Here is a 17241-nt window from a genome sequence, read left to right on the forward strand (position 1 = left end):
ATTTTCTGCATGGCAAAAGAGTTAGTGATATTCATGCTGAGCCCCAGTAGCTGGGATGGGACAGCACGCTCTGTGCTGGGTATAACATTGAGGTATTTCACTATGGACTAAACTTGGGCACATATCAGGAAAAGATGAGATCTGGGCTGAATGACAACATAGGTCTCCTGGACCAACCTTACTAAGCACTGGGCACCCTCTGGAAGGGGCTGAGCAACATCAGCTTGCACAACAGCTATTGAGAGTGCTCAGCATCATTCAAGAGGCCTTCAGCAGACTGGAGGAGAAAGTCCTGAGTACTTCTCTTCTGTTCCCACCAAATGGGAATGAAATCTAGCCTTCAAAGCTGCTACACCATGAGGTAGTCATCTCTGCCAAGAAATGCATTCACAACTGCAAAAGGATGAGGAAAGCTGAAAAAGGATGGGGAAAGCTGAAAATTGATGGGGAAAGCTGAAAAAGGATGAGGAAAGGATGGGGTCAAGGATGTAAGCAACAGTAAGGTTGCTTACAACACTACAGCACAAGCTGGCAGAGCTAATGCCCCCAAAGCTACCAGCTGCCCCAAGCCAAGATGGTGGTTGCACCCAAAAAACATTCCTAGAAGACAACAAGGTAGTAAATGGGTGGCATGTGGCCTCTCATTAAGAGGCAGATCATGTGGAGTTCAGCAGTTCCTCTACTTATATGATGGCCAAGCCCATCAGAGATGGTGGGACTGACTCAGAGACCTCCAATGCTAAGAGCAGGAATCTCTAAAGCTTCAACTGTAAAGATAGGAGCCTCTCACAAGTCTTCTGGGGATCCCCTTATGGGAGCATCTCTACTACAGGCAGGATCCTGGACTGCCAAATCTAATCCCATAGGACAATTCCTAGAAAATTTGGGACACCGGTAGCAAAGACAAATTGCCACAGCTCTTCTGTATGGGATACAGTCAATTTGAACAAAAAAGGCCTGTCTGAGGCGAGATCCTCCTGTGTAATATAGAACTCCCACTCAGTAGCAGGGAGCAGAGCCTTCCTTTCACCACTGTAAAGGAACACATCACTGCAAAGGGGAGAAACACCCTGTGTAACAGAGGAAGCCCCACACTGGGTGCTCTGCTGAGCCACCACGCATCAGCTCACCCAGGCGGACACCATCACCCACCTGCCCACCTCTGACCCAGGGAGGTCCGCTAAGTCTTAACTACACCACATAAAAGAGTTTTAGAAATGCCTGCAATTTGCTCACCAGAGCCAGTCTGTGCTCTCGTCTCCTCATTCAAAAGCCCCATTTGGGGTGTGCGTGTGAATGAGGGTGCTGCCCAGCCAACTCCGGCTATTTGCAGAGACCCAGGACAGCAGACACCGGCAGCAATGCAGACCAGGAAGCTGACGCCTACCTCAGTGAAAGGAGCAAGCAAGGACTTAATCAACCCTTGCTTTAGCCTTTGCAAACAAATCTTCTTCCCACTGCAGTCAGTAGGAAGAGGATTTTTCCACTGACTTCAGTAGGGCCAGGATTTGTTCCCTCCCAGTGGGACTGCAAGTGACAAAGAGAATCTGATCTGGACTGAACTGAGCATCTCACGAAAGCCCCCTATTCCTCCACCACTGTTACTTGCTTAAGGACGCTCCTGAAATGGTTTCTGACCCCAACTTTCTGCTTTTTCCTATGTACAGACTGCCCCTTGGTTCTCCCAGGGGATTGAGAGGATCCTCTCTCTGGGAGCTGGCAGGTAGCTATAATTAAATACGGTGGACAGCCCTCCTGAGTCCTGCGCAGCCATGGGGATCCTCCAGAACGATGACTCTTACAAAGACCTGTTACTGAAGCTTCTGTTCCTCAGCACTTTCTAGAGGGCTCTCGTTAAAAGATTACCTAGGCAGTTGATTGAGTGTAAAACATGCTGTACCTGCAATGTTCTCCTGCTTGGGGCAAATTCCTTTTGTAGGCGTGAGAAGACGGTCTTCTTCATCGGGTGTGACTTGGATCCCGATTTCCACTGGCTCTGACACTTTCCTGAGCTCGGCACGTGAGGAGGGGGGAGGGCTGCTCTTATCCATGCTCTTTTCATAGCAGGCACCACCAGTGCCATTGCACTGTTTTCTCTTGTGCTCTATAAAAACCAAGATGTCTCCCAGCGGGAAGTTCATCTGACACTGTCCACAGGTTAACAAGTCGGGGTCTGTCCCGCCTGCAGCGATGCTGATGCCACCTGGCTCTGCTATTGCCAGGCTCTCATCCTCGTCGGCGAGTGCCGGTTCCACATGGTCAGCCTCTGCTTTACATGGACAAGGAGAAAGAGGGAGGAGAGGGGTGAGGGGAAAAGAGAAAGAGATTGCTTTGAATGTTCACAGACTCTGAAGGATGCATCACAAGAGGCCCAGCCTCCCTCCCCCTGCCCCAAAAAGCCAAGCTTGATTAGATCTTTCTCTTATTTTTCAGCTTTTCTGCTCTCCCAGAATGATTTCAATATATTTTGCAACCAAGCCTGCCTGAAACAAAATGAAAAGGCTGACCTCGCTTAGCTTTCCTGACAGCTCCTTCCCACTGCTGCCAGCACTGCAAGGATATCAGCAAAGAGCCATTTTGCAAACATTCAAGCCCCGAGTCACTTTCTGAAATAGTTCCTCTTTTTATCCCACCTTCTCATTCCCACCATGTCTCCCAGCCATCTGGCCAAGGCCCCATCCAGCAAAGCTTATTCACCCAAACCTTTCCTCTTATTTTAGAGAGGAGGAGAGATCATGAGCAGGATTAGGCTCCCTGTGGCACGCAAAATTAGTATCACTATGTCCCATTAAAGAGACACCTGCATGGTTAAATGACCACCAATTAGCAAGAATTACAGCAAACTATTTGCAAGAGTAAGGTAAGCAGGATATGGTCTCATGAGAAGTTAAGGGGTTTCACAAGTGTCTACAGTGGGAAAGAGAATGAGGCACTTCTTTAACATACTGGAACACTGGCTGAGCCTGAAATCGTCCACTCAATTTTCCTGATGTCCAATAACCCCGCAGTTGCTATATAGATTAATAAAAGCTTTTTGTATAAATCTTGCCCATGGACCGGATAGATCTCATACCATTTACCCCCAAAGACTGGAAAAGCATTTCTGAGTGACCTACATCAGTTTCTAAGAAATAAGCAACTTCTCATTTCACAATTAATAAAACACAGTGTGTTTTTAGTGGGTATTTAGAAGATAATTGTTACACTATAAAATAATTATGGATCAGAATTCATTTCTGGGGCAAAACGTGGTTTTTGGTTTGTTTTTTCTTGTTCTGCTGTGTAACTGCCAAATCATACAAACCTTGGTCTTCGCTCAGGCAAAATTTCCACTGACTTTTGCCTAAGGCTGTTTTGCCTCTGCAAGGACTATAGGATTTGGGCTGAACAAAACAGGAACTAACAGTATGTAAATCAGTGAGTGAGACCTCTAATCGAATCAGGATTAAAGGAATAGAAGGAAAAATGTTCTCTATTAGCCCGAGCAGTTTGCTTATGGATTTCCTTGGGAAAATAAGTCACACAAATATCTGAAAGAAGTAAGACTGAGATAAATAGATGTTATAATCCAGATCTGGATTCTCCTCCTGGCCAAAAACAAAAGGAGTTTTGTCCTACTCTTGAGAAAATTGAAAAAAAAAAAAAAAAAAAAAAAAACTAAAAACAAAAAAGCAGAAAAACAAAACAAAACAAACAAACAAAAAACCACACAAAAAAAAACCACCCAAACAAACAAAAAAAAAAAAAAAACATAGGAAAGGGACAAGAGGTAGAAGGTGAAATGTATTACCTGGCAACAAAAATGGTTGAGCCTTGAAAAAGGCAGTTTAGAAAAAGAATTGCCCCCATTTTCGCCTTCCAGAATAAATAATTGATCAGTATATCTACCAGCTGTATTGCAAGTTGTATCAGCTCACCAACAGCAAAGCAGAGAGCAGCAGCAGCACCAGTGACAGCAGAAAATAACGGGGACCCCAGAGAAGCGCCCAAGCACAGACCATCCTGCTAAAGCAGATGATGGACACGGGAAGGCTTTGTTTTCCTAACTCACACCAGGCTTACCAAATACACAGCACAATACTCATTCTGAAAACCATTAATTACCTTTTTCCCTTAATCTAAGTTTAAAAGGAATTTGAAGACAATTCTACATAATTAATTCACCAATTTATGTCATGAAAAGATGCCTCCTTGCCTTCGTGAAAATTTAACCATAACCCTGCGCACTGAACAGGAACTGCAGGGAAGGGAGCAGATGCCTGCGAACAGTGTGTCACGATGCAAAAGGTAATTATTTAGTGCTCCGGTTCCCTTTAATGATCTAACATTGAGCAATATTGTTTATATTGAAGAGAGCTTGCACCTTTAATTACCAATTACATATACATCATTTTAGAGCCAAAAGAGAAGGACTATGAAAAGGGTCCTTTAGAAATGTGCGTGCTATTTGTAGGAAGAATTCCTATTAAGGGGGAGCAGTGTGTCAAAATATTAAAAAAACCCATACAGAGAGGCACGCACAGGCATGCAGATACACACACAGGAGATGGGACAAAGAACTGGAAAAGACAACATGAAAACAGGAATTAAACCAAGGGTAGTAAGGAAATAGGGTGTCAGAGGGGGAAAATGCTTGTTACCAGTTTCACCTAACATTCCCGTAAAGCCTTCAGATTGAAGTGTATCTCTTAAATTACAAAGGCTGAATTTTGGCATATATATATATGTATCAAATAAAAAGAAAAGCACAGATTTCAACTTTATTATCTTTTTTATGTGAGGTTTATTGTATTTTTCTGCCTACTATTTAAATTGTGCTCTTCCAAAAACGTAGCAAAAGTGCTGCACTTGGTAAGGTCCTGACCAGGCGCCTGTGGAAACATAAAGGAGGTTTGACCAGCTGAAGTGTTACAAATTCTTTCTTTTCAGTTCTACACTTCATCTGAATATTAGTTAAATCCACATATGCCTATTTGCTTACACTTGCTCACTCTCTTTCCAAGGACTCTGCAATGGCACTTTTTTTAAATAACATCTGGTATTCCTTCATATTTTGTCGGTCGTCACATTACGAAAAATCAGCTTTTTGTTTTCTTGGTATGCTGGGCCCGCTTGATCAGTAGTAATTGGGTTTCAAAATATCAAAAGACTTTTTGCTATCAACTCTATTTCTGATTTGAGCTTAATAAATCATCAAGCATGAGACCAGCCATACACCCAAGAATGCAGAAACTGTATTATATCCCCTTATTCAGGACATGGAAAACAGGCATAAAAGAATGAAAAACAAAATACTGAATAGATCTTCAAATGCATTTTATCCATGTCAATTTGCATATTTTTTTTTACTCAGAATAAAAAAAAAAACAAACCCTTCCTACTGACAACTCAATTAAGCCATTAAAAACCTACATTCAAGTAACATTACAGGAGAGATTTAAAACCCACAAAGGAAAAGAGAAAAAAGCCTGCAAGTCCAGCCCATAATGCATTGGGTCATGCCTGGTTAATACAACAGCCAAGATCTTAGGCTGTTTAAGGAGTCCTTTAATACCAATGGGGCAATTTAGGCCAGTCTCAATCTAAAGTTCTGACTCCACTTGTGTCTGTGGGTTTCAAATGAGTCGCTTCACATTATTTGAATTTAACTCTGTGGTTTTATTGCTGTTTGTTGGTAGCTGGGTTTGGGGGAAGGAGGGTGTTTCCTCATGAGTATTTATTTAAAATTAATTTGTATTATTTTTAAGAAGGAGAAATCAAGCCACACAAAAGAGGATGGAAAACATCTCATCTCCCTTACGTGGGAAAAGGAAAAAAATGCAAATGAGCTATTTCCAGCCAGGACTCGTGCTCTGGTTCCTCCAGGTGTGTTAAGGTGTGCCCGGCATTTTCCCTGCACCCAGAGATTCCTCCAAGCAGGACCGCCTTGGCATTGCCTGCCCAGGGAGAACAGCAAGTCAGGGATGGGTGATCTATGGGGACATGAGCGACACTGTTGTTACCCGATGGTTTCATAAAATTAATGCAACTGGATGATCTGAATCATTTGCTTCTAAAAGTAAAAGCATTACACTTGTTGCCTGGACTCTAAGCAGCATCTCCAGGCTCTCTGGATGCCTAACACGCCAGAATACAGTGGACAAACTCCTTTATTCCATAAAGGCACTGTCACAAAACCGCCAGTGCTCCTACTTCAGCGTGGTGACATCATTAGAACATATGTGCCCCATGCAAACAATAACCTCATGCCCAGTATTAAAGTAAATGCACATGCTAACTACTTTCTGTCTGTCAGATGTCTCAAAATCCTACCCACTAATAGTGAAAAAGACTGTGTTACTAAAAATCATTTACAAGCCCTCAGATAGGACCATGGATGCTTGCTCACAGGGTTTGGGTGAGGCTGGATCCAAGCAGCAGTAATTTATTTCCTTGACTTTTTATTGCACTGCAGAACCAAAGTAAGAAGGGATCAAAAAGTTGCCAACCTATTCTCTTCCTTATTTTTCCCATCCCACGGTATCAAAAGGAGGCAGGAAAAGGGGAGAGAGGGAATGGCTTGGTGCTAGGCCAAAGCATTGCGTGTGAAACCTCCTCTCTGCGGACGGTTTCTGCACAAATCGATAACGGGGTGGTTAAAGAGAGTGCTGCCAGTGCCTTCACCGCAGAGGTGCTGCTGGGTACCCTGTCTGCCCCAGCACCCCACCACAGCCGCTCCCTGCCCTCGTGCCCACCTGAGGGGCGAAGTGTGGGCTACCACAGGGGCCACCCATTTCTGAGACAAGCTGGGGCAGCCCGGAGTCCACTATGGGGACATGGCTCCCGCTGTCCAGGCATGGGAAGCTGCCTGCAAGTGTGCCGCAGTGTGCCAAGCGCACTCTTCTCCACACGCAGTCACTGCTGTCTTGAAGGCACATCCAGAAAGAGCTCAGCCTAGCTGGTGAATGAGCACAAAGAAGTGACTTGCTCTTCAGGGTGTTGTTGGGCCAAAGCAGGCCTGAAAATGATGTCCCTTCAATCAACACCCACATGTCACATTTACTTTAACATCAACATGCTTAACGGAAATAGCTTGCATCACACGCTCTTTAGCTGGGTTACCGCTGCGATCGGTGTCAGGATCCTCACTGCACAAAGACTAACATTGCTCAAAGTGGGCAATGCAGCTCCTCACCATCAAAGTTTATCAATAACCTGTTTCCAGAGCCTCCTGCAGCTCCCTGCAGCTGCAAGGTGCAGAGTTGAGCTTATGCCTATATATTGCCTCAGCATCACCCTCAGCAGTTCTAGGCACTGCTTATTTGCCATCAATTTTTAATTTTTCTGAGGACTGAAAAAAAAATTGTTTGTGGAATTATTTTTATTTTTTTTTCTATATAGAAGTCTGAGGCTGAGTTGGCCAAAAGAAGCAACGTGACGGGGAAGCCCCAGAAACAGGGGTTATGAGCTGCAGCTCTGACTCACTTTCCGAGTGAGTCTCAGGCATGTGTGAAGTGCACAAAGGCGGCAAGAGCAGCAGCAAACCTCCGCCGCGCCGCGCGTGGCCCCTCTGCAGCTGCTGAGCCAAAGCCGTCCGGTCACATCCGACACTGCAGTACGCACGCCAGCCCCGCACACCGGACAGTGGCTCAGCATGGCGGGTGGTAGTGGCCCACAGCAGGAGGGATGGAGCCCAGTGCGTGGCACAGCCCCCACTAGGTACCGACAGCGAGGGGACCAGGATGGAGGGAATGGGGACCCAGCAGTGCAGGGAAGGTGGGAGAAATACCCAGTTTCACTCCAATGCCTTTGCACCCTGCACAGCTTTGAGTTAGAGGGCTCTGCTGCAATGCCTCTAATCAGGCACCTTTTGCAGAAGTAGCCTGAGTCTCTCAGAAAGCAGTTTAACCCTCTGTACACACCTGAGATGGAGCAAGCCCAAGCACCTCCACAAAGAGCCAGACAACACATCAGGGTTACGGAAAAGAAGGAAAATGACACAATGACCATGCTGGACCCAAACGGAACAAAAGCTAGGAATACCCAAGGATCAGTGTGAATCTCCAGCACTTGTCAGATGTTATTTCATCTGAAACTATGTACAGTGTTAAAGAAGGGAGTGGCGTGTCTCCCCTTAAGTAAACTATAAGTTCATAAAAAATATTTACTGCTTTTGAGAGTGCAAAATGCATAGGCTCTTCTATACACTGCAGAAGCTGTAAATCTCTGCAGATAAAAATGGGATGTGATGATGTGATATGAAAGCATTCTTTTTTCCCCAGTGAATACATTTGTTTTATTTAAAACTAAACGACAACCAAGGAGAGAAAGGAGCTCTTGGTGCCACAAAAGGAGAAGGAGCAGTATTTGGGTACAGGCTTTTTATTGTCGTAAAAAATTATATTATAAGCACAGATTCTTACCCGAGGCATGATCAAAAGGCATTTAAAAAGCATGATCAAAATTAAGTAATTAGTTTAGAACATGTATTAAATACACAACAGCTCTGTTCCTTTCTTAAAATCCTGCTCTAAAGAGGCTGTATTTCTCAATTGTGTACGGCACACTGTTGCTTATATACAATTTTCTTAAGCCTTTTTTTTTACTTTCATTGAAGCATATTCATTATAACATTCAGTGAATTTATGGCTCCTTCCAGTGGCTTAGTAAAAGGGGTCATAAAAAAGTTAAGTAAACCAGTGTGTTTTTTCCCTCTTCCTTAACTTTAGATTCCTTTTTTATATTATGCTGTCTAGTGCCTAGTCTTTGGAAAGTACCTTGGGCATATTCAGCACACACAAATTATCAGCAGCTCCAGGAAAAAAAAAAAAAAAAACAAAACCAAAAAACAGAATTTCTTGCACTGAGGCAACTATACAAAAGACATGCATATGTCAAAAACACAGAACTAAGTCCCTGTGAATGCTACACCATAAATCAAATCCCCGATCTGGTGTCACTTTTGCCAGTAAAATGATGATATTCTCCTAACCCCCTTCTACTGGCGCGTGCCTGCAACACATGAAGTGTGTCCCTCTGCTTTAATTTGTTTTCAAATAGTCTGCTTTAGGAATTTTTTATATATGCTTTCGGAAAAAAAAGGGAAAAAAAAAAAAGAAGCTGCTACTTAAAGCTCCAGCAAGGGTCTACACTACGGTGCACGCACCAGTTTTTTGGGAGGGAAGGCAGACAGTAAGCAAGTTTAACTGATGTTCAGGAGGTGAACGCACAACTGCCTCTGAGGCTGTAACCGTGGGTGCCGAGGAATGGTGTGCAGCCTGCCCAGATACATTTTAAGAAAGTAAATAAACACGAAAGAGGAAGGTGCCGTAGTAAGAGAAGCTGAGTGAATCATGCACTTATCAATGCACGCAATTATTGATGCCTTTTCCCTCCCTCATTAAAACGATACATATATATAAATCTGTCTACAGCCAATGCTGATGCTTCATCAAGTGCTTTTACGGCATAGCTAACTTTAAAGCAGGCGATAACCCCCAGCCCCCATTTATTTCTCTGTGTGCTTTCTCTGGAGGCTGCCGAGGGAAGACCAAATTCAACTGACAACTGCAACACAACCCTGGAGAAACCAAACTGCAACAAAAAGAAGGAAATGCTCCAGCAAGGAGGTGGTGAGCCATTTTGGGGTAGCAGGTCTCTGCGGGGAGACTTTTCCACCAGGCCTTGACCTGGGGGAATGGGATGGGTGGGAGGCAGAGTGTGAGCTGGATGGGCAGAGGCAATGGGGAGGAGGACAGGGGGATCGTTCCTTCTCTTGGTAAAAGTTAACAGTTGCGGAATGGGAGGAAAGCCACAGTCAGCAACGTCTGAGGTTTCAGGAGGGGAGAAGGGAAGGTTTTCCCCATGGCTGGGGAACACTAGCATCAGCAGCAGCACGGAGAACTGTGCTTTTCAGCTTACCCGTCTGCCAAACAAGCTGGCTGCAGTCTATATGCTTCCAACTAGCTCAATTCAAACATTAAACGAATTAGAGAAATCATCAGATAAATTGCTGGCCCTCTCTACCTAAGAGTGAAGGGGTTTTGTACAGCTGATGACAGCCCTGATCTTTTGTCTGACCTAATTTACTTCTCTTTCAGGTTACAATAAAATTTGCTTTCCTATCAAGAGATAACCTCCATCCACATATTGCACCCTAAAAATAAGAAGATGCTTGTGCTATGTTAATAATACCATAACTTGAATTTGTCAGGTTGGGTAAAATAAACTTCCACTGATCAAAGCTCCCCGTGTGTACGCCACAGAATTGTATGTTTAGGCAAGAAAGAGTCCCACTAAAGTCCGTCCACGATGCACAAGCTAACTGCAGGCAGAGAACAGCACAAACACCACGGAGCAGCCCGGGAGCTGCTCAGCAGCAACTTCTATATGACAGATGCAATTTTGTGTTTAATTCTCTAGGAAAAATAGATAAATAAATAATGCTTATTTTCATTTGCCGGAGCTACAGATTTTTGCTATAAGGACCTGAGGCTCAAAGTACGGTAAACTATCTAACATCAGATCCCCTCGTCAGGGGTACATGTGGCTTTCTGACAATGCCAAATTATGTCCATGTATGTCTGCTTTATTCCTGTACACACCTTCTCCTAGAACTCCAGCTTCCTCACTCTGTGTTTTACATCCACTGGAGCAAACAAACGGATCTCCGTGGGTTTTCACACACACACACGCACACAGAGACTCACTCATGTACAGGTTATCATTACCCCGATCACTATTTGACAACAACAAATGAAGAATTTAGAGACTTTGTGTTGACAATAAAAGACGCTGTTAAAAATTAATTTTAATTAAAAAACTGCTGTCCACCCGAGTCAATTAATCAGTGGCGATTTAGCTAAAAATAGACTTCTCTGGCTGGCAGCCCCTCTCAGCGAGCGCTCTATATATCTTTGCATGAAAATCAATACTACAACTTTAGAGGGAAGCGTTCTGCAGCAGCGCCGGTGGCCCGAGCCGCGGCTGCCCGTTCCCAGGCAGAGCATCCCGGCGCCGGCGGCCGTCGGCGGGCCGGGAGCTCCCCCTAGTCGCCAGCACCCGCCACTGGCAGCCGGGGCACCAGGCAGACTCTGAGAGGCAACAGAAAAAGCCAGCAAAGTTTATTTTGGAAAGTATTTTTCCATCAACAAACACCACCGAGAGCCAAGCTATCCAGGTAGGAAATGTGGGAGAGAAGCGAACAGCTCGTGTGAGGTGTTCTTTAAGCGAAAGGATTTGGTAGCAGCAAGCTCAGCCCTGGGAAGAGCTGCCGAAGAGGTGTCAACTGAATTCGGTAAACGGTATCAATAACTTGCATGAGCACACGCTCCTCTAAGTCATAATTATTATCAAATACGCCACAACACAACTCTTTGTACTGCAGAGAAATGCATTTTGTGCAAGACAAGGGCTCCAACCATTCCTAATAAAGGCAGCCAGGTTGCAAAATCCTAAAGACTTTTATTTCTCGGTATTTAAATAAGGCTGACAAAATATGCTCTGCATCTGCCGACCAGCAAAAAAAAATGCAAATTATTTCTCACCCGCTGTACATCTATTTAAGCCACTGAGCACATCAACCAAAAAGGACAGAACAACCCAGATCCACAGTCCAGTTACCCTGCACCAGTTTTTACAAAATAATTTAAAAGACCAGGAACTATGAAAATGTGCCAGTTTTTATTTTTCTATCTTGTAAACCTGATACAAATATAGTCAAATGAAAGGTAACCCAGAAGTCAACAGCACACAACCCTTTATTTTTTCCTGTCCTATTTAAAGCCAACACATGTAATGTCTTCTAAAAGCATGCTAAGCTGCTCTGTGCACAACTATAAGGATATTATGAAAAAGTCAGCCATCTCCAAAATACTAATAACTTCCTCACCAATTCTCCAGTCATCACTTATATTTTCTTTGCATTACAGTTGATTACATTGGTATGGGGTTTTCCTGCAGGAAAAGCGCATTAATTGCACTAAGTCTAAGTGCATTTTAAGAGAAGCTCCTTGAAGCAATTTGCAAAACTTTGACATGCAAAAAATCATGGGGTTTTTATTATTGTTTTTAATGACTACATACAAATACAAAGCAATAAAGGAAACTATTACTCTTCCTAGGGAACCTGTTGACCAGGTACTGAAGAGCCTCCTTGGGAAACCTGGTGCTTTACCTGGAATTGTATGATTTTACTGTGCCTTTCCCTCCCAATCTTTGCTGCTGCTTTACAGAAATGTTCCTGCTTTGCCGCCCTCTGCAAAACTGCTACCAGTGAGCTTTTCACATGCTCTCGCCTTTCACATTTCCTTCAAACGCAAAATGCAGGGCTAGTTTGAAAACAGATTTCTCAAGTTAAAAAAAGATTTTAAGCTGGAAAAGCAGCAATTTGAATCAAACCAAAATAACGTTTCTTCACACGGAGCAGCTCAGCCTCCTCTTCTCTACATCATCACCTCTTTTGCATTGTCCAGCAATCTAAGCGAGCTCAGCTACCAAGTTTGTTCTGCCCAACATCACTGAAGAAAGGTCCAGAGCTACTCTTTCGTCTCCATGTGTTTCCCCACGTTTGGTCCTACACACGCACCCACTGCAAGGCTGCCTGAATAAGCCTGGTGAGGACGAACAGGCCACTTCATTTGGTAGTCTTAAAGACCACTGTGCTAATGAGATGCTTCAACTCTGGAGCACAGCTACACTGCAGCTTCCCTGCTTTCTGTGTTTGTTTGTTTCTCTTACGCTCAGGATCTAAACATTTCTCTGAACACCAAGATCATGAAACCCAATAAACTCCAGCTGAGCAGTGTCAGAAAACCCTTCTCCCTCTCTCCGCATCTCTTTCCCAATCTCTTTCCTTGCCTGGCACAGACCTCCAATCCATCCTGAAATGTAACTCTTCTGACAGATGCCAAAAAGGGAGGCGGGGGGGGGGGAGCCCAAGGTAAGCATGACATAAACGCAAGATTTCTTAAAACAGTATCAATTCATCCCAGCTTTGGGGGCTTGGCTTGGGGTTGGCTTTATTTTGTTGCAATGTTTCCCATTCCGTTGCCCTCTACTTTCCAAACTCCCCTTTAGGGAGGACAGTCTCCCTGGCTGCTTTTCCCCAGGAATGACAGACACCTTCCCGAGGAGTGCGGAGATTGCAACCCCCCACCCTCGCAGCCCAGGCTCAGCGCCTGTGCGCTGCAAGGCTGCTCGTCCCGGTGCCCCCGTCCCGGCCCCCACCGCCCCTGGATACCTTCATTTTTTTCTGCCACTGTTCAGTATGCAGCCTGATTGCTCCGTCAGCTTCCTCAGGATGGAGAGATAGATAAATGCAAGAGGGGAGGGAGGAAAGCTGCGTACCGCTCTGCTCTCCATTCCTCCCCAGACTCTCCGCTAAACCCATTGTACACGCAGCTCCTCGGTACCTTTCAATGCTCTCCTGCCTCATTATTTACTTTCAAGTAAAGCGATCAGAAAAGGAGATCAAATTGGAAGAACAAACCTACCTGGCTCTCTTCTCCACCCCCACCCTCACCAGCAGCAAAAGCAGGGAGAAAATAAGTGTTTCACCCCTTTAAACAAATTCAGACGTGTGCAACAAACCAGATTTTCCAGGCACCCCCTTTCAACACCCCACATTTCCTCACAAGTGAGACAGAAAAGAAGCGGCAGAAATTGCACAGGGGGATCTAGAGGGTTGTGAATGCTTTTTCTTAAAAAATAATTTAAAAAAATTTAAAAGTGGGGGAAATTAAGAAGCCACCAACAAAAAGGGAAACACGTTTTCCAAACCGGATGGTTAAAACCAAAAATGCAATTAACGAAGGGGAGGGAATTGAGGAGGGGTGAAAGCCACCTTTTATGGTGATGCAAATCTGGCTCCAAAATAACAATGAATTAAAAACAAACACACAAACACACACACCCCCCGAAAGAGCTGAATACCAGATGCATCTTCATTTGTGTTCCACCAGCTGACGGGCTGGGGGGGGGGAGAAAGAGGAATGGGTTAAAAAATAAAGGCGCACACACACACACACACACAAAAAAAAAAAAAAAAAAAAAAAAAAAGGAAAGACAGAGCGAAAGAAATTGCGATTTCGGGACCCAAACCGTCCCCCCACACCCCTCCGCTCTGGAAAGGAAAAAGTCTCACAGGAGGTGGAAAAATTATACACACATATATATCTCGATTCCCAAGGAAATCTTACAAACAGAAATTTATCACCGGTAACAAAGAAAGAGAGGAGCTCGCAAGCACCAAATGCTCCTGGCAGATGGCTCCTATTCTTGGCTTTCAGGGGAGGGGAGAGAAGCCGGGGGAATATTTTATTTATTTATTTAAATTCTTTAAAATCTCAACATAAATATTCCGATCCGCTGCGGCTCAGGCTCAGCCCCGGGCTGGCTCCGTGCGCGCCGCCGCCCCCCACAGCAACTTGCGGACTCGGTTGGTGGGGTGGGGGGTGTGCGTCCGGCCGGCCTTCCCGGCGGGGTGCGGGACCCATCCCGGCCCCCGCCGTCCCAGTCCTCGCCACGGAGCCCCGGGTATTTTTTAACCCCTCTCCCTCGAAACAGGTCCGATGCTACAGGAGGGAAATGGGGACCTCCTAGACCTCCCAACCCCTCCCCGTGCGTCGGTGGCGGCGGAGCAGCGGGGAGCGCTGGGGGCCCCGCGCCCCGGGAGGAGACCCTCTCCTCTTCTCCCGCGGCACAAGCTCTGCGGGAGCGGCGCATCCGCGGAGCGGGGTGCCTGGCGCGGGAACCTGCCCCCGCCTGTGTCTGCAGGCGCTCGCCCCTCTCCCGGAGGTTTAGGGGTGGGAACGGGGAGGAGGGGGGATGCTGGAGCTGGAGGGGGGGAGGGGGGAGCCTTCTTCCCTCCCCCCGCTCTATCTTTCCCTTCCCTATTTTTTTTTCGGGGGGGCGTGGGGGGGCGGGTATGTGTGTGTTTTCATTTCACAATGGGAGCTTCGGCAAAGTGCAGCCTCCGCTCCTGCCCCGGCACCGGAGCCGGTGCCGCTGCCCGGCCCGCATTTCGTGCCCCCAGCCCCGTCCCCCGACTCGGCTCTCCCTGCGCCCCCCGCCACCAAAAGATGCTGCCGCCCGCCCCCGGCCGCTCTGCAGCCCTTATCCTGCCTCTAACCCCAGCCGAGCTGATCCTGCTTCTTCCCCTTTTTGGAGGAGAGCTATCTCTCCCTCCGGCGATGCACCTGGGGCGGGCAGGGCGCAGCCTGCCTAGCTACCTGCCCCGCAGCCCCGCGACGGGAGCTCGGCGCCCGCCGTTGCCGGCCCGCGCTGCCCCGGCAGGCCACCTCCTCCATGTGCTTTCCGTTAAGTATCCCCCTGGCCGCTCCGCTGCTTCCCCCCTCGCTGCCCACCTTGATCCGCCTTCCCCTACTCGGCCCGCCTGTCACGCAGAAGCAACTTTTCCCACCGCTCCGCGCTACCCCAGGAGCAGGGAACGAGGAGCAGGGCCGGGGACGAGCGGCAGAGCCCTGCGGGGTGGCCCGGCCCAGCCCGGAACAGCACGCCTCGCCCCGCAGCCCCCCGTGCCCGCTCCCCGGGGCAGCCCAGCGCCACGCTCGCCCCGCCGGCATCGCCTTCCCCGCTCCACGCCGCCTGCCTGCCCGCCTCACCTCCGCACCGCTGCAAAAACGCACAGCAAACTTCGGGCTTCTCCCCCCCTCCACCCCCAGCCCATCCCCCCTAGCCACACACCCCCCTCCCCTCTTTAATTCCCTTCTCCTCTCCCTCTCTCTGAAGTCATTTACCAGCTTTGGTTTCTCCTGGAGTCTTCCCCCCCCCCCCCCCCCGCTTCCTCCCCTTCCCTAATTTTGCTCCTCGATTTCGGCTCGGTCTGGTTCCAAGTTCAAACTTACGTGTGATAATCTCTCTTTGTGACAAGTGCTGCGGGTTTCCCTGCTTGCGACGGGACATTGCCCTGGCATTTACACTGGCATCGCCTGGAGAGCTGCACTGGTTTGGGGGGATGTAGTGGGGCGGCGATCCTCCTCTGTTTTTTTTCCTCCTTATTCTTCTTCTTTATCGAGTTCTTCTTCTTAAAAAAAAAAAAAAAAAAAAAAAAAAAAGAAAAAGAAAAAAAGCGCCTCCTTTTTGTCGCTGCTGTGGTGCACTGGATGGGATCCCCTCTCAATTAAAAATCAACATCATCATCAGGAAAAGCTCTTTTTCGCTCTTTTTTTTTCCTCTCTCTCTTTCACACACTGTCTTTTCTCCACTGCTTCTGCCACTTGGACTTCCAGATCTCTTCTTGAACTTAGGAGGATATGCACCGCCAGTGACACTTTTCTTTTTCCCTCTTTCCAGAGTGCTTGGCAAATTGGCAAGTGCGCTTTTCCACCAGGAGGGTAAAAAAGGAAGAAAAATTTTTTTTTTTAAAAAAAAAAAAAGGCAAAAAACTGAAAAGCAGGGAAAAAAAAAAAAAAAGTACTAGAATTGGGATTGCCCACACACACACAAAAAAAAAAATTGCCAAAAAAAATGTTTTTCAGAAATTGACCCTTGCTGGGTAGATATATAGAGAGAATTTTTTTGAAAAGGGGTAGCCAAAACTGTGTCTCCTCTTTCCCAGTTCAAGTGGCACTGCTCTGCCCGAGTGCTTTTGGCTTGCCAGTGCTCCTGCACCACTTTGCACTCTTCCCCCCTCGCCTGGCACTGGGACTGGAAGGAAGGAAGCCCCCAGTGCAGCTGGGCTGGTGCTGGCTATTACTATTATATATTGCAATGTGAAGATGGCGGAGTCCTGGTTCTCTGGGAGCGCTCTGTCTCTCTATGGCTGGGGCTGCCTCTGTACAATGGGATAAAATTCAAGTTCAAGTGCGGACGTGACGTTTAATCTGCACTAGAGACAAAAAGACCCAGAGAGTAGGAGCACTGGGGGCGACTAGCGGTGGCTTTTTAACACTGTACCCTGCGAGAGAACAAGAAACGCCACTCGCACACACCGCGCACACCCGCGCACACACACACACACCCGCACACACACACCATACACCGCACACACACCAAGTCGAGCCCATGCAGGGCTCGGAGCCGCTCCGGGCTTTGTGCAGCTTCGCTTTCGCGGCGCGCGCAGTGCCGGCAGCAGAGGAGAGCGGGAGGGCAAGGAGCAGATCCGCATCCTCACGCACGGCCAAACTTCCCCGGGCACGGCAGGGGCTCGGCAGGGCGGGGGGCCGTGGCCGGGGAAGGCAGGTACGGGCTGGAGGCTGTGGGGCGCTGCCCGCCGGTGCCGCCGCTGCGCTGGTGCTCATT

The 17241-nt window shown here is 47.1% G+C and overlaps 1 protein-coding gene across 4 annotated transcripts in view; it reads right to left on the reverse strand.

Moving 5' to 3' along the window:
- Positions 1–16718, reverse strand: part of BCL11B (BCL11 transcription factor B) — a 94778-nt gene extending 78060 nt beyond the window's left edge. For 2 of the 4 annotated variants that reach the window (XM_080618604.1, XM_080618602.1), the window contains exons 1-2: positions 15846–16718; positions 1901–2266 (exon numbers count right to left, since the gene is read on the reverse strand). In XM_080618604.1, coding sequence (XP_080474730.1) covers positions 1901–2266; positions 15846–15903 — 424 coding nt within the window. In that variant the 5' untranslated portion in view covers positions 15904–16718. Of the gene's footprint in view, positions 1–1900; positions 2270–15845 lie in introns of all 4 variants that reach the window. The other 2 variants (XM_080618603.1, XM_080618601.1) reach the window with 1 other exon arrangement.
- Positions 16719–17241: the final 523 nt, after the last annotated feature.

This window comes from Psittacula echo, assembly GCF_963264785.1.
Source record: "Psittacula echo genome assembly, chromosome: 5".
NCBI lineage: Eukaryota > Metazoa > Chordata > Aves > Psittaciformes > Psittacidae > Psittacula > Psittacula echo.